This window comes from Macrotis lagotis, chromosome 1, assembly GCF_037893015.1.
Source record: "Macrotis lagotis isolate mMagLag1 chromosome 1, bilby.v1.9.chrom.fasta, whole genome shotgun sequence".
Taxonomy (NCBI): domain Eukaryota; kingdom Metazoa; phylum Chordata; class Mammalia; order Peramelemorphia; family Peramelidae; genus Macrotis; species Macrotis lagotis.
This window is the reverse complement of record NC_133658.1, coordinates 856,598,233-856,616,281: the sequence shown is the minus strand read 5'-3', so window position 1 is coordinate 856,616,281 and position 18,049 is coordinate 856,598,233. Positions and strand designations below refer to the sequence as shown.

Here is an 18,049-nt window from a genome sequence, read left to right as displayed (position 1 = left end):
CCCCAGACCTGGACTAGGGGGATGTATGTCTTGGGAAATGAGAAAATTTTATAGTAACAGAGGAACTTGGCCAAGGATGGGATTCCAAAGGGAAGCTGGCCTCATTGACCATTGTGGCAATGGTCAACAAGTCTATAGAAGGGGAACTTTGTAACCTGTATCTTGTTTCTTCTTATTTTGTCTTCTTATCTTATACTCTGTCCCTGAATCTCTTCTCCATCCTCATGCCACCCCATCCTCATCCCAACTCTTCTTCATTCTACCCCAGTCTATATTTATCCCACCCCTACCTCCTCCCATCCCCCTACAACTCCCACCTCATTCCATTATCCCTCACCCTGATCCCACTCCATTGGTGTCCTGTCTTTATCCACTTCTCCCTTGCTCAACACTCCATCCTCACCCTCACCCTTTCTCATTTTGTCCTCTAAATTTAACAATTTCATACACCCCATCACTTACCATCTTCCTTTATCCTCATTTCATTCTACCATTATTATCCAATTTGATTCTCATCCTACCCTTTCATCAACATTCTCTTCCAAACTCACAAATACCAGATGAACCTATCTTGACAACCCCAATCCTTCACTATTCCATCCTCATTACACCTTCATTCCACCCACTCTTATCCCTTCCCACCCCATTGCACCCCCACTCCATGGTCACCTTTACTGTATCATCATCCTATCTTTTCCTCACTCCATCATGTTCAAATGTCATCCTATCTCATTTCATCTACCCTCATTCTGTCCCAAATCACCCCAGTCTTGGCTTCCCTTATTCCATCCTTCCCTATCCCTCCCCCTTCCTAGGCTCTAGTCTCTTTTCTGGGTGATAGCTGTGGCTGAATTTCCACAGAGATGGTGCCTCTGCTCTGCTCACTTGAATTGAGACCCTCCTCATCCCTGAGCCCCCATCCCCCCACTTTCCCTGTACCAGACTCTGAGCTAACCCCAGCTCTGCAGATGTTCCTAGGGCTGGCTCTGCTGAGACTCCCCTCTCCATACCACCTCAGGCCCCTTTCCGCCTCTTCCGTCAGCCCCTCAGGAAAGAGATACTGACCTTTGCCTTTATCTATCTGTGCTTCCTTCTAGGGAATCTGACTAAGCACATGAAGTCCAAGGCTCACAGCAAAAAGTGCCAGGAGATGGGGCTGCTGGTGGAGCTGGAAGCGGAGGAAGGTATGATGTTCACGGGCCTGCCCGTGCCCAGCCCTGCCCCAAAGGAGATCCCTGGCCCAGGATCCTGGTCACAATGTCATTGCCTCACGGCCCAGCCTTGGAGAATGGAATGGAGCAGTGAAAGAGTAGGGACACCTGAATGGTCCTATGATCCCCTAGACATTGCCAGGGTTCAGTTCAGACACTCTCTGACGTGACTGAGTCCCTTCCCCTTTGTGTGCCTCAGTTTCCCCCCAACAGTCAATGGTTCCATGCTTCATATACTCAGACATTTGCCTCTTTCAGTCTGTGCTTCAAATCTGTGACACAATGGAAAGTTCATTTTGATAATCTCTAAGCAAGCTTCCTCTTTGCTCCAAACCTGCCTGGTTCCTGCAGATGGGATTATCTTGAATTGAGCATGAGTGACCCCCAGTGGTAGGATACCTGAAGCTCTCCTCCAGGACTACTGGCTTTCCTAGTTTCCAGTTTTTCCAATGGTTTTTCTGCAGCTTTTCTTCATGACCTGAAACTGGGCAGGCAGCAGGGGTGGGGGAATGAATTGACTCACCCATCCAGAAGCCTGAAAAGCCATCTATTTGCCAGGATGCAGAGTCATAAAGAATGTTTTAGTGAGATGGACCCTTAGAAATGATCTTGTCCAACCCCTTGATGTTACAGAGGAGAAACTGAGGTACAGCTATGTGCCACCCCCTGCCCCTGCCCAGATTGCACAGCTACATGGGTCAGATTAATGATTTGGACAGGAGACTCCTGATTCCAAGAACTGAGCTCCTTAGCCCTGGCCTCTCCTGCCTCCCCTTCTGGACTGTTGTGTTCAGTCCTGAGGCCACATGGGTGAGGGAGGAGGGGGCTTTAGAATCTGGCACAGGGCCAGTGGAAGCTAGTCAGCTTGGGGAGGGGACTGGACACCAAGTGGGGATTAGGTGAAGGACTGGGGATGTTTAACCTGGAGGGAAAAAAATAAAAATTGGTTGGGGATGGAGATGTGGGAATACAATCCTTGTCTCAGGTGTCCCAAAGGGCTATTTGTGGAAAAGGGATTAAACTTGTTTTCCTTGAACTCAAAGGGAAGAACTAGGAACAATTAAAGGGAATTTTCAGAGAGCTAAATTTCAACTCCATAGAAGGGCAAACTTATTGACAGTTAGAACTATCCAAAAGTGGAATGTACTGCCTGGGGGAGGTTCCGTTGCTGGAAATAACTTTAAGTAGAGGTTGAATGGGGAAGCTAAGTGGGGAAGGGAATAGAGTACTGGCCCTAGATTTGGAAGGATCTGAGTTCGAGTCCTGCCTCAGCGACTTGCCAAGTCACTTAATCCTGATTCACACACACACACACACACACACACACACACACACACACTCACATACTCACAAACTAAAGTGGGGGATAGGGGATAAACTGTTCTCAGGGGTTGGGATAGCAAATATTTCGACTGAAATATGAATTAGACCTTAAGTCCTCTGAGGTCTCGTTCAATGATGAGATTTTGTGATTCTATGAAATCACTTCTCTGGGCCTCAGGGAAGTAAGATCTCATCATTAAGTGAGACCTCAGAGGACTTGGATGTAAGATGATGGACTTGGAATGGATGCTGACATTTATAGAAGGCTTCATTTTACAAAACCCGTAATGCCATCTTTAAGTCCTAAAATTTTGTGTCTGTGACTGTACCTGTGACACAAATGGGAAGTTCATTTTGATGATAATTAAACATCTTCCCAGTTCAAAGCTGCAATATCATTAACCCATCCACCCCTTCCCTAGTCTCCATTTACAAGGAAACTAAGGTCTAGAGAGGTTAAGTAACTTGCCAAAAGTCACCCAGTGAGTTGGACCCAGAAGAAGGACTCAAAACTTGATTTCAAGCATAGGAGTCTTTCCATGACCCCACTAGACTCCTATCCAAGTACTCTAAATGCTAGAGGCCAGGTGATGCTAGATTGTCATCTAGGACAGACACCAGGGGTTTCATGTTGTAGTCTCTCTGGCTTAAAGAGTCCCACAGCGACCAGGCGCTTAGGGTCAGAGACTCCCAGAGCTGGAAGAGGTCTTTGGGATCATCCAAGTCAACCCCTTCATTCTAGAGAGAAGGAAACAGAGATCTGGAGGGGGAAATATTTAGTGTAAGGTCATGCATACTTTTGTGATCTAGGTGCCATTGTACTAGACACTCCTACAGAAGTTCCCCTGGTTAGAAGAAACTTCTCCTCTTCCTCTTGGGTCAGCATAGCTATCCCTGTATCCAAATGCCTTAGAGGGGAGGGAGGGGAACAAGAGCCAGAGGGTGGGTAGACCTGGCACACTGGGCCTTGTCCATGTCCCTGAGTTTGGTCTATCTTTCCTCCAGGAGCCAGTGACGACCCCTTCCAGGATTCCGAGGGGCGGGAGGGCTCGGAGGCAGTGGAAGAGCACCAGTTTTCTGATTTGGAGGAATCCGATGAGGATGAGGACAATGAAGATGATGAAGATGAGGAGGAGGAGGAGGAGAGCCAAGATGAGCCCACTCTGAAGCCCTCAGAAGGGCCATCACCTGCTGGATACTCAAAGACTAGCTCTCCACCAGCTCAGGATAAAAGCCCCCGAGCAATCCCATCTTCACCCCAAGATGTTACCTCACGTGACCAGCCCACAGCAAGCACGAGATTGGAGGCAAGATGGCCAGCAGACTGGAGTGAAGCTGCCACCTGCAAGAGCCACTTGTGTCTCCACCAGCCAGCTCCAATGTCCCAGGAGCCCTTGGCTCCTGGTGAACAGGAACTGGCCCCAAACCAGCAGGGGGGACTCTTAGCCTTGGGCTCTTTGTTGAGCTCTCAGGCCCCATCCCCAAGAAGGTCATGGTCCCCTGGCAAGGAGCCCAGTAGCAGCAGACCCATGGTCCCCCGAAAACACTCACTAACCAAAAATGAAAGTCCTCCCTTGCGCTTTGCACCAGCTGGAGAAATGTCATCCTTCCAATGTGGCTCTCCTGGGAGAGGGAGTTCACCTGGTCCATGGATGGCATCTCCTCTCAGGTGCATGTCACCGTCAACTTACTTGTCCCCAAGAAGAGAACTGTCCCCACGAGCCTATCTCCCACCAGAGGCCAGGGTCTCTCCAGAAAGGAACTTGTCTCCTAGCCAGGAGATAATACCCGTTAGACATTTATCCCCTAAGAAAATGTCTCCAGGACTTTCTGAGTCCCCCCCACGGTACCCACTGCCAGGGGAAAATGACTTAGTGTTCAGAAGTGGCACAGCAGCAGATGAGCAAACCCTGGGCAGAGTTACAGTCGCTCAGCGTGGTCTCTTCTCTCAAAAGCCTCTACCTCACAAGCTCCTTGGCAAAAACATGGAGACCTCTGAATCTAAGATGGTAAGTTGTAGTACCCTTTCAGTGGATTTTCTTCAGATCTTCTTAAGGGGAATATTTCTTTTTTCTGCATTTAAGACATCATGTCTTAGGGGTATAGAAGGAAAATGAAGTTAGGAAGGTTGGAATCATTCGCAGAAGTTCTGAGTCCCCTGAACAAGATCACAGTAGTTCCCCTTCCCATAGGTTTAGTATTCAGCTTGTGTAATTGAGTTTCCAGTCTTTAATTGCTCCTATGATTATGTTAAAGAATTTGTGCCCTCTCTTAAAACAATTATCACTGTCAATGCCATAATCACCATCCATACTCTCATTATCATTCGTTCCCAGCATCAGCATCCTCATTTTCACCACCATTGCCACCATCATGATGACCATCTCCTCTGTAACATAAACACTAACCCTAGCCTCATTATCCTTACTTTCACCATGACTGTCACCACCAACATTATAGCCACCACCACCATCATCATAATTACCATCACTTCCTATTGCACCATCCCTACCATCATGATATGATAGCACTATTCTACTAGGGCAACTAGGTGGTGCAGTAGATAGAGCACTGACCCTGGAGTCAGGAGGACCTGCTCAGACAGTTGATACTTACTAGTTGTGTGACCCTGGGCAAGTCAATTAACCCTGACCTCACATCTAGGGCCATCTCCAGTTATTCTGATTCATATCTAGTCACAGGACCCAGATGATTCTGAAGGAGAAAATGAGGCTGCTAACAGCACAACCCCCCCCTCACTCAGATCCAATTCACCTGCTTGTCACTACCATCACCATCTCTACTACCACAACCAACATCATGCCCTGGTTTTCTTCAAGAGCAAAAGCCGAAACCACAGCAAGAATTCCACTGTCACCATGAGTACCATCACTAACTCCACCATCAACATCCTTTTATATTCATCATCATCATCATCTTGATAACCATCTTCTCTTGTAACATCATTACCATTACAACCACTATCTCCATCACTACCATCATCACTACTCTCATCATCACGGTCATCGTCATCATGATGCTCATTACCTCACTTCATTACTATTACTATCCCCATCATCACCATCACCACAGCTATCACCACTATAAATGGCGATATTACCAACACTACCATGAAGAGTATGATCATTCCACCATCATTCTCCTCACCATTGCCACCACCTACCCTGTTCCTATTACCCTCTCCATCCCTACCATCACCATCTCTACTGCCACCACTACCACCACCATTCTTTCTACTTCATAGGCCTTTCTTTAGTAGTACCTGTTGGCATATAGTCTGCTATATCTTCAGTTCCTACTGCCTAGATCTGCCTAGATCAGAGGTGCCAAACTCATGGCCCTCAGCTAGCACTCTCAGTGGGCCTGAACAAGATTAAAATATAAATGGGAAATCCAACAAAATAAATAAAAATACAGCACAACATAGATAATGTCAAGTTTTTCTAAATCTGTGCAGCCAATAGGAATCCATGTAAGTTTGACACCACTGGTCTAGAACCCAAGATTGTAAAATAATATTTTCGTCTGATCAAGGAATCTTTTTTTCTCAATTTATTCGGCATATCTTTTTATTTCCAATAGAGATCTTGGGAGGGGGGAGACTAAAAGAGGTGAGTGGGTTGCAGTACTATGTCCAGATGACATTTTAGCTTTACTTTCCCTTCAGACACTATTTCAAGCAAGGGGATCTGGGGAATCAGAATAGATACCTCCCCCACAGTGGTATCTCTGAACTTCTTGGCCATAGGGGATGTCCAGGCCCATACTGAAGACCTAGGCTTGCTCTATGACAAATCTGTTACTCTGGGACCCCCGGGATTCACCCTAGTAATGAGCCCACTATGCTTATCCTTTGTATATGTGTGTGTGTTTGTTACCCGATACAGAAGTTGGAGCCCAGAAGCCCAGCCTGCTCACCAGGTCCTGCTCCCCCGTTTCCCTCCAGACCCTTCTCTTCGCTTCATGAATTTCATGGCCACCTCCCTGGCCGGACAGGAGAAAACCTCTTTAGTCATCTCCCTTTGCATTCCCAGCACTTATCCAGGACCCCATGCCCCATGATCCCCATTGGGGGGATCCAGATGGTCCAGGCCCGGCCCATCACCCATCCCACACTGATGCCTAGGGCTGGGTTGCCGTGGTCCACCTGCTTCTTTGGCGGGGGCAGCGACCTGACCGACTCCCGACAGGCTCAGGAGAGAAGCCGAGAAGGCCCACCAGAGACCTCCTCAGCATCCGTGTCTCCAGTGGCCAAGGTCTCCAAGTTCACTCTGTCCTCAGAGCTGGAGAGTAGCAGCTATTCCATAGAGAGAATGAGGACTAGTGAGGGTCAGGTTGTGCCTACCTGGGAGAAACCCAGGATGGGAGGAGTGTCCTCGGAGACCAAGGCTCCCACCCCCAGAGACAGCCCCAGCCCAAGCTCTGAGCAGTCTCCCAGGCCGTCCCCTGGCAGGCCGGGGCAGGCCAAGAGGTCTAGCCCAAAGGTGGCCCACAGCAGCCCCTGCACTGACTCTGAGACACCACGCACTTTTCCCTCGGTGTTTCCTTCCCAGACGTTGGACCGAAGCAGCTCCACGGGCTGCCTCATGGAGCCTACCCGGGGCCTGGCAACCCGCCGGCGGAACCTGTCTGGGGAGCTCAGGCCTTCAGCCAGCCCTTGTCGTCAGCTGGGCTCCCCACCCTTGGAGAGTGAGGGGCCTGGACAAACTCCCAGGAGGCCGGAGGACAAGGACAAAGGAAGTTCCTAGGTCTCCCCCACCCCACCCCACCCCACATCTACATCAGCGTTAGGCTTCCAGTATAAAGGAACAGACATTTCCAACACAATTTCCTGCAGTATAGTCATCACACGCAGACGCACTCTCACTTATGACCAAACTCACAGAAACATCCCTTGTGGAGTTGTCCCTGTCTGGTATTATCTTCCCATGTATGCAGTTACTTGTGCCTTTTCTGATACCTTTTTTTGCTTGAAATGTTTAAAAGGAAAAACAAATGAGGTGTTTAAGGCTGTGAATATTTTTGTAGAGTTTCGCAAAGGGGGTTGGTGGAATGGTGTCCTCTGGCGTCATGGGAGCTGGATGTCCCCCGGCCTCCTGCCAGGGCCAGGGAGAGGCAGCTGTTTACTGCGAGAGGTTATGCACTGAAAAAACAAACCCAAGAAACCTTTTTTTATACTGATTAAATGAAAAAAATGTTCCTCTGTACAGATGTTTATGGTTCCTATTTATTGCAGGCTCTATTTGAACATTCACTAAGCACTTATCTGTTTTTCTCTTTTTTTGGTGGCCTTCCCCCACTCCACCATGCACCGTCCACTTCCCTCATACCCTCAGACAGTTTGAAAATGCCTTTTCCTTGACAAACCCTCTCCCCACGATTGTGAGTGATCTGAGGAGGGACGCCTGACAACCACCAGTTGGACTGAGGATGGCCAGCCCCGAATCCAGATCCTCCCTGATGCCTTCCCATCCATCACAGAAAGCATCATTTTCTGTCTCTCTTTATGATTTTAGAAAGGGAAAGAAGCTTCCCTTAGATTTGCATTCAAGATATAAGAGCTAATTAAAAGGAGGAACCAATATCTGAACCGTACTTCTTAGAGCCATGAAATTCTCCTTCTGGCTTTCATAAACACTAGTGATGTTGGTGATGCTGGCTAGTGGGTGGGTGTGGAACTCCTCCCACCTGTACCAAGTAGAAAAGTCTTGAGTCTGAATATTAGCCTATCTCTCTTTCCCTTCCCCCAAAATGAAGTTGTCCTTTGATGTTAAAGCTTCACTCATTTCAGAGAATTATTTACCAAACCCTAATCCAGCACTTTCAGAGGAAAGCCCTTGGAAAGATCTTTTGGAATTGGAGCTGGTAGCCCCATAGCTCAAAAAACTCTGGCCTTAACTCGCCCTAGCATCTAGGCATCCATGGGATCATTGATTTACTGTGGAGCTAGAAGGGACCTTAAAGGTCACATGTATTTCAACTCATCCATATGATAGATGAGGCAACTAAGTTCCAAAGGATTAAATGATTTGTCCAAGATCACCTAGCTGGAAGGTAGCATCTCATTCTCTTTTGGATGAATGAACCAACAGAAGGATTTAGTCTCATGGTTCCAAGGTCATAGTTCTAAACTAAAGAGATCATAGAGATCATTCTACAGTTGAGGCAACTGAGGTCCAATGGATCAAGTGACTCATCAAAGATCATCTCCTTGAGTAGGCAGAGCATTTAGTCTTGTAAAACTAGAGTCATGGGATGGATTTTTGTACTTTTCATAGCAAATCATTTCCCCGCCTGATAGGGATATGAGGAAAGGGCATTGTGAGTGAGAAGAAGTTTTGATGCCAGGGATATGCTGGAACTAGCTTTAACCACCTCCTAAAAGTCAATTGTTAAATTGTTAAATTTTCAATATGAGCATTTATACCTCAGAAATTGGCAAACACTACAAATCGGGCTTTGATTTAGTATTCTGTTGACTGTCTACATTTAAGAAAGGGATGGAGAAAATATGAATAATATAAATGAAACTTCAAAGTTTGTTCTGCTGGTTGTTAAACATTTAACCACACACCCCTTCTTGGTGTCCACTGTGCTCATATGAATATTCTGACTAGAGGAGCTATGGGGAGGTATTAGGGAATGGCTCAGTGTTAGACTGCCTTGAGCAGTTTGCTACAGTAGGACGCTCACAGGTTTTGGAATCCAAGGATCTGGGTATGAATCTCAGCTCTACCTCTTACTGTCACTACTCCTTGATGGACCTCCGTTTCTTCCTCTGCAGAATGATGGAGTAGAATAGACCTTTTCTATAGTCCCTTCCAGTTTTAAATATTCCGAATCTTCTTTGAGGAGGTCATCCAGATCGGGTCTCCTTTAGTTGTTACTTCTCCAAAAAGTGATAGTTATACTTGTCCACTTCAGCTTGATTCTTGATGCCAGATTGCCAGCTCCTGAGCGCCAACACCATCTGGTCTTTCCCAGGCATTGGATCCCAGCTTAAAAGGTAGGTACTCATATTCTCTGCCCTACTCTTTGTTCACCAAATTCCCACACCTTTTCTCCTGTTGGCAGGTCCAATCCAGGGATCCAGGAAGATGCCAAAAGAAGGAACATGTCTATTGTGAGACCAGTGTGCCAAAGTTGCATGATCCCTTTCTCTCCCTTGAGGGTAGGACAGAGATGTAAAGCTGAAAGTGATCACTTTAATGGTCCCTATAATTTTACAGCCAATATCTCTGACAAGTCACCATCTGACTTGACTTGAACATCTCCAGCTCACTAACTCCTGAGCCAGTTCATTTGACTTGACTTAGATCTTGGAAATCAGAATAGAAGGAAATCAGGAAGTTTACCATAACTAAAATCTGCCTTTACTTGATTTTCCCCCATTATCTATAGTTCCTCCCTCTGAGGTCAAATAAAATGCATCTGTCCCCTCTTCCCTCTGGCAGCCCCTCAAATCCTTTAAAATAGTGATATTTGCCCCACTGAGTCCTCTCCTCCAGGCTCAATATATTTTCATACAAAACAATTTTCAGACCTCTGTCCTTCTGGTTACCCTCCTCCACACCTGTTCCAGTTTCTTCAAATGTGGCTCTGTGGCATTTTCATACCCTCTGAGATCAATTGGGAAGAAGCAACACCTAGAAACTATTTCTATCTGGTTAATTTTCTTGGGTGAGGAGAGGCAATGGGTTGCTTTGAAATGCTCACTCCCTTCCATTGATTCTGCCACCCAATAGAACCAGATTCACCTGGGTACCCCTCTTCCCTCCTTCTCATTTTTTTGCTCCTAAGCTTTTGCTATATTTCTTTACCTTCAGAAGCATTGGGAATGGGGAAGGCTACAGAAACCAACTCAGTTTCAAACCACACACCCCATCTGTTTATCATTAGGAGAAACCTGATGGCACTGGTGGTGCCACATTAGGTGGCACACACTGGGCAAAGGTCCCTCATGCCAGCTCATGCTTTGTGTCTGTGCTAAAGTGTGCAGGTATTTTGTAAGTGGGCATGTCTGCAGATGATTTTTGTGCTTTTACAAATGGCAATAGTAATCATTGCAAAAGAACTCTGTAGATATATGGCTATATATGTACAGAGGGGCTTGGGGAGGGGGGGAGTTGCCTGTATTTTTATTTAAACTCTGGTTTCCACAGTTGCATCTTGCAATGTCTGTATAGTATATATTGGTGCAAAAACCCCACAACAAACTCCCCCAGGTTTAAAGCACAGCCTCATTATGTACAAATGAGGAAAATGATATTCTGTGTGTGATGTTCCCGACCCTTCTTGTAAATGACGTCTGGACTGTGAACGAGAAGTTTTTACAAGTATAATAATTTATTACAGCTCAGACTGTCTGTTCAGTCTGGGCCTATTTTTTTTAAACAGCATGTTGGAATAAATTTTCTAAGTCCCAACATAGCCCTCCTTGCCTGGCTGGTGACCTTTACTCACCGAATATGAGAAGTGGAGAGAGCCTTTGGCATCCCCAGATGGGAAACTGAGGTCCAGAGAGAGATGAGATCTCTATCCTTGATGGCAACTGAGATAAGAACCTGCCAATTCCATTACTAATTCATCCAAATCACCTTTAGGATCACTGATTTAGAGCCAAAAGGGACCTCAGAGTCTCTTTATTTTTTTTTTATTTATTTTCATTTTACCTCTTCTTATAGAAAATAATAGCTAGCATTCAAATAGTGTTTTAATATAGTAAAATGCTTTACAAATATCATTTCTTTAGGTCCAGGGGGTAGAGACTGTTATTACTCCCATTTTACAGATGGGAAATTGAGACTGAAAGAGATGAAGTGATTTGCCATGGATCATACAGCTTATAAGTATCTGGCTCCAGATTTGAATTCAGCTCTTTCTGTCTCCAGGCTTAGCATTCTATCCACTTTACCTTCTAGTTGCCTGTAGATGAAGAGATTCAGACACAGAGAAAGTAGATTGCTCATACAGGTGCTAAGTAGTTGAGATGAAAAGGACAGCGGCCCATTTGTTCCCGATGGTCGCATTGGTTCCTGCTGCCTGTGACCTGGCTGGAGTGGAAAGGGGCTTGGGGGCAGGACTTACCAGCAGCATAGAGTAACGGGAAGAATTTTAGTTTTAGAAAAGAATCAATGCCTACTAGTCAGTGACTTAGAATGGAATATCAGACCTGGGAGAACCTTTAGAACACAGAATACGAGAGCTAGAGCAAAGCTTAGAACATAGAATGTCAGAGCTGAGAGGGAAAGTCAGACCTAGAAAGGACCTTAGAATATACAATATCAGAACTGACAGGGAGCTTAGGACAGAGTATGTCAGAGCTGGAAAGGTCTTTAGACACTATCGAGCCTAGCACCGTCAGTATACAGATGGGGACACTGAGGCCCAATGAGAAAATTACTTGACCCAAGGTCATTTAGTGTTGAACCCCAAAGCTTGACCCTGGGTCTCCTGACTCCTAAATCTAGTTCTGTGATCCCTTCCCTTACACTCCACCCACTGTCCTAACCCCTCCAAGAGTAGCTATAAGGGATGACTGTAGAACTTTTATAGGGAACTTAGATCCTTGGATAAGGCAGTGGGGGGGAGGGTCACTTGGGGCTTGACCAGTAGTAGATGGGTAGTCAAGTTAGCTGCCAGTGAAGAGGAAAGGGAGTCAGAAGATTTAGATTTGAATTCCGACCTTGCCTTCAGCACCCAGGTCACTTCCCCCTCTATGAGCAGCCATTTCTATAGTTGTAAACTGAAGGAATTGTAGGTGAGGGTACAGGACTTCTTTCTGCCATTTTAACCTTCTGGAGACATGTGTTTATGAGCAAATCACTTCTTTTCCCTTTGAAACTGTTTTCTCATCTGTAAAATGGGAATGATAGTCCTTGTGCTGCCTTCCCCACTGGGATATTATAGGGAAGAAGAAAAAAAATCTCTTTGTAAATTGTAAAGGGCTACAAAATAGGAGTAATTCTTCCTCTTATTATTACCAGCCCTTGTTCTCCCCTGCCACCAGCTGCCACCCCTCTTGGTCTCTCCCAGCCCCATCCAAACCAGTCCTCCTTAACCTGACCCAAACAACAGTTGCCTTTAAGGTTCCAAAGGGCACCTTCAATAAAGTCAATGAGAGCTGCTCTCAGGAATGGATTTGATCTTGGCCTTGGCCTTGGAGTCTCCTCTGTCCTCAAACCCCTGGCTCCTGCCCCAGGATAGGAACTCTTGACCTTAAAGATCTTGGCATTCTGAAGAAGCAAAGACCTCAGAGGAAAGAAAAAGAATCTAAAGATGGACACCTGGGCTCAGTCTCCAGCTCTGCCACTGGCTTACTGAGTGACTTTGACCAGCTCACTTCTGTTCCTAGTAATCTAGAACAAGGTGGTTATCAATCGGATAGAACCTTCAAAGCCTTCAAGGAACCTCCTTATTTTCCAGATGAGGAAGCTAAGACCCAGGAAGCAAAGCCACAGGTTATAAATGTCAAAGGTGAGATTTAACCCCAAGTTTAATTCCAGAATGAGAACTCTCTCTGCTGTACAATCATCTTTTTCCTCTTCATCCTTGTCCTCCTCGTTTTCTTCCTCCTTAAAAAGGGTAGCTAAGTGGTGCAGTGAATAGAGCACTGAGCTGGGAATTAGGAAGATAGGAGTTCAAATTTGACCCTCCCAGATACTTGACACTTAACTAGCTGAATGATCTTGGGCAAGTCACTTAACCCTGATTGCCTCACATCCAGGGCCATCCACAGTCATTCTGATCCATATCTGCCTACTGGACCCAGATGGTTCTGGAAGAGAAAGTGAGGTTGATGACTTAGCACATCCCCCCCTCACTCAAATCAAAATCAATTCCTTGTCATGGCATCCCCTCCCTGATGTCTTCTTCAAAAATGAAGGGCAAACATCATATTATCATCATCTTAAACATAATATTTTCACTCTCTTGGCCTAGTGGATAGAGAAAACCTGTGTTCACATTCATCCTAGATATTTACTAGTTTTTGACACTTAACCTCCATTTGCCTCAGTTTCCTCAGCTATTAAATGGAGATAATAATTATACCTTCCTCCTAGGGTAGGTGTTGTGAGGATAACTGAGTTAGTATCTGGTAAGTGCTTAGTACAGTACCTAGCATATTATAGGCACTTAATAAATGGTTATCTCTTTCTTTTCTTCCTTTTTTTCTTTCCTCCCTCCCTTCCTTCTTTCTTTTCTTCTTTTATCCTCCCTTTCTTCTTCGCTTCCCTCTTTCTCTGTTTCTTTTTTCCTTCCCTCCTAGTCTTCCTTTCTTCCTTCCATTCTTCCTTCTTTCTTTCCTTCCTCTCTCCCTTCCTTCAGTGTTTCCTCATTCCTTCCTTTTTTCTTTATTCCCTCCCACCCTTCCTTCCTTCTTTACTTCCTTTCATTCGTCTTACCTCCATTTCTTCTTCCTCCTTCCTTTTTTCCTTCTTTCCTTCCTTCCATCTTTCCTTTCTCCTTTCCTTCCTTGCTTCTATCCTCTTCCCTTCCCTTCCTTCCTTCTACAGTCCCTTCATTCCTTCATACCTTTCTAAAGATTAAAACCCAGGGCAGCTAGATAGTACAATGATAGAGCACCAGTCCTGGAACCAAGGGGACCTGAATTCAAATCCCCTTAGACGTTTGACATGTACTAGCTATAGGACTTTGGGCAAGTCACTTATTCCCATTACCTCACAAAAACAAAAGAAATTAAAATTTAAAAAAAAAGGCTAAAACTATTCTTGAGGCTAGTACAGGCCTGGATTGAAAGAGACTTTACAGGTCCCACATACCCTAACTCCATTTTACAATTGAAGAAACTGAACCATAGAGAGGTCTAGGGACTTGTCCACCATCACACAGTTAGCAAATACAGCAAGGTTGGAAGCCAAGTCTTCCTGACTCTAAGCCAGTGCCATGCTACCTCCTCTAAGGTCATAGTCCAGCTTGTTTTGAACTCAAAGATAGTCATCATAGATATGCTTATCAGGGACAGAAAAGACCTGAGAGAGCATCTAGTCCGCCCCTCTCATTTTACAGAAGAACCAGAACCCTTCCTCACCCTCTCTGCCCCCATCTCAGGTCTCCTGGCCTCCAGTCCATGTTTGGGTCATTGACCAGGACAGTCTAGTGTTCAGATGACAATGGGAGCCTAGATCTCCTGTGCCCTCCCCTCCCCACTCTAGTCCTCTTCCCCTCTTGAGTACCCTGAGCCCTGAAGTCACCCCAGCTTCTGTTCCTGCCTTCCCACCCCTCTGTGGCCCTGGCTTCCTCCCACAAACAGATTCTGTGTTCTCCAGCCTGTCACCATGTTCCTTCCTGGAGGCAACAGGCCTGGCTTTTCCCTTTTAGGGGAAGAAAAGAGCAGTCCTGGGGCCTCCTAATCCCTCTGCCCAGGCTCCCTTGTCAATGGGGCCAGATCCGGTTACCAGGTGTTTTGAGGAAGAGCAGCGAGTCTGGCTGGCCCAATCAGCGGGCCCGTTTCGGTCTGCATCCCAGAGCCATACAAGGCTGCCAGGCAGAGAGGTGGTGGCGCCCAAGCAAGCATGGAGCAGCCACGTCCCAGGCCTGGGCACCCAGCCCCACCCCCATGCCTCTTCTCTCCAGCTCGCACGTCCTCCTAATCCCAACCTGGGAGGCCAGGACTTGGCAGGGACAGGGTGGGGAGCCCCACATGCTTCCACAAAAGGCTGGGCCTACCCAGACAGATCTCTTCCTCCCATTGAGTCTATTCCTTCCTTGTAGTATGAGAAGCTTAGACAAGAATATAATAGCTAGCCCTTATATAGTAACTTCAAGTTTGTAAAACATATATGATCTCACCAAATCCTCACAACAACCCTGGGAAGATGGAAGCTATTATCATCCCCATTTTATAGATAAGGAAACTGAGGCAAACTGAGGTTAAGTGACTTGACCAGGGTCACATAGTTGGTAAGGATAGGAGGCAGGATTTGAACTCACATCTTCTCCCAAGTTAAGCAGCCTATAATCTTTAAGGACTCTACCAGTTCTAAACCTACCAGTCTAAAGAAGGTGCCAGCTCCTTGCATGCCATCCACCAGTCCTACCCAGTCAGCATATACATAGTGGTGGACATGAAAGTCAAGTAGAGTCATGCTAAGCTCTCTCCTTTACAAGGCCAGCCTCCCCTTCATAACTCTCCTTTGCAAGGCCAGCTTCCACTTCATTATTCTCCTTTGTAAGGCCTGTCTCCTCTTACTCTCCTTTGGAAGGCTAATCTCTTCTCCATTACTCTACCCCCACCATTGGCATGAGCAAGCCTTCCTTTGGGCATGGAAAGCATGTAGAGGAGAATGGTCTCTCTTAGCCCTTGTAAATCAAATTCTTTCTGCCTGTTTCCCTGAAGTTCAACGAAATGATGATAGTTGTGACCTCAGTGAAATGGATCAATCCAAATCAACTCAACAAATATTTTAAAGCACGCTACTATGTGTTCGTGTGGGGAGACAAAATAGGCAATGTGGGATAGTAAAAAGGTCATTGGATTTGAAGTGAGAGGGCCAGGATTCAAGTTTTCCGGCCTCTGTCATTTGATATCATGTGATTTTAGACATATTCTTTTCCAGGACTAAGTCTCAGTTTAGTCATCTATAAAATGAGAAGGTGGGAACAGAAAACTTCTAAGACTCTCTTCTGTTCTAAATCCATGTTGTTGTTACTGTTCAGTCATTTTAGTCATGTGCAGCTCTTCAGGATCCCCATTTGAAGTTTTCTTGGCAAAGACATTAGTGTGGTTTGTCATTTTCTTCTCTGGCTCATTTTATAGATGAAGAAACTAAGGTAAAGAGAGTGAATTGACTTGGCTAAGGTCACACAGCCAGTAAGTTTCTGAGATTCAATTTGAACTCAGGGGAAGGCTCTGGGCCCAGCACACTGTGTACTCTGGCAGCACCAAGTTGTCCCTCTAAATCTACAAGTTCATAACAAAACCAACTACTTCCTGCCCCTCTTCTTGGAGAGTAGGTGCATAGATATGCAGCAAAATATAAAAGTATAAACAGTAATGCAAAGTAATTTCAAAAAAGAAAATGATAACCACTTTGGAGGGGAGGTGTAATGGGGGCCAGATGGAACCCCAAAATGAGTTAGACACTGAAGGAAACCAAAAATCCCAAGAGAAATGAGGGGATGGGGATCCATGACCCTCATCACCTTCACTTGTGTCCTCTAGTCAGTGGTGTGCTTATATATGTTTAACAGCCAGCTCCATTCACTTTTATTTTTGCAAGGCAAATAGGATTGAGTGGCTTGCCCAAGGTCACACAGCAAGGTAATTATTAAGTGTCTGAGGCCAGATTTGAACTATGGTACTCCTGACTCCAGGGCCGATGCTCTATCTACTGCACCACCTAGCTGCCTCTGCCAATTTTCTAAGTGTAAATACTCACACTGAATGAGTAGACCACTCCACTACTGGTTCTCTCATCCCCTTTACCCTCTAACTCCTTTCCTCCCAGGTCCCTACTCTCCTAGTTGCTCTAATCCAAACCTTCTCTGAGACTTCTCTAGTTTCTATAAAACATGATGTGGGGGTAGGGGATGAGAGGGAAGAAACGCCTTTGTAGCGAGTATCCTTGTGTGTGGATCCATGCACATCAATATACATACATGCATATATATATATATGTATATATATATAAATATGTATATATGTAAGACTTCTGAACATATATAGACCCACATATTTAAATTTTGTACATGGCATGCACATCCATAGGATTAGAATGTATCAAAGCTAGAAGAGACTTTAGGTCATTTTCCTACAACACTTTTATTTGGAAACTGAGTCTCAGAGAGGGCAAATAAACTTGGCCAAGGTCACACAAGTTACTAGTAGTAGAAGTCAAGTTCAGGTCTTGAGAGCATAGCATGAGTTTGAAGGTGAAAAGCCTCATAACCTAGGTGCTCACCTCAGGCAGTGTTGCTGACTGGGGAAGGGGAGCCCAGACAGAAGCTGGGCCAAGGTTGGATTAGCACATCATCCCTACGTGTCTGCACACCCCACAACCGGCTTAGCCTCTTCCAAGGTATGAAGGGAGGAGCTCTGAGAGGAAGCCACTGGGTGTTGCCAGTCCTGATCCTCCTCTGGCTCCTCCTCCCCCCAACACACACATACATATATACACAGACACTACTGCTTACCTCACCCTAGTAGGCACCAGGAGCAGCCAAAGGCTGAGAGGCCATGACTGGGCTGGGTCTGACAGGCGGGGTGGAGAGTAGGCAGGCAGGCAAGAAACGTGACAGAAGGATGGCTGGCAGCTGTGCTGTTTGCTTACCTGGGGACGTGGGGCAGCAAGGGAGGGAGTCAGGTTAAATATAGACACAGGATTATGCAGAGGCGGCCTGGGAAAACCTGATGAAGCATTGAGTTGGCTCCCTCCTGCCATGGGCCTGGTCTGAGCTTTCATACCTTTCACTTACACCACTCACTGCTCTGTAGGCCTCAGCCCTGTTGATGCTATTCCCCTTTCCGTCAC

General features: G+C 46.0%; 1 protein-coding gene across 1 annotated transcript; it reads left to right on the top strand.

The window, feature by feature from the left end:
* The first annotated feature begins 876 nt into the window (after nt 1-876).
* On the top strand, nt 877-7,920 carry LOC141508828 (transcription factor HIVEP3-like). Its single transcript, XM_074217777.1, has 3 exons — nt 877-1,184; nt 3,540-4,543; nt 6,443-7,920. The coding sequence occupies exons 1-3, from the start codon at nt 1,115-1,117 to the stop codon at nt 7,301-7,303; spliced, it is 1,935 nt and encodes a 644-aa protein (XP_074073878.1). The 5' UTR covers nt 877-1,114; the 3' UTR covers nt 7,304-7,920.
* The last annotated feature ends 10,129 nt before the right edge of the window (nt 7,921-18,049 follow it).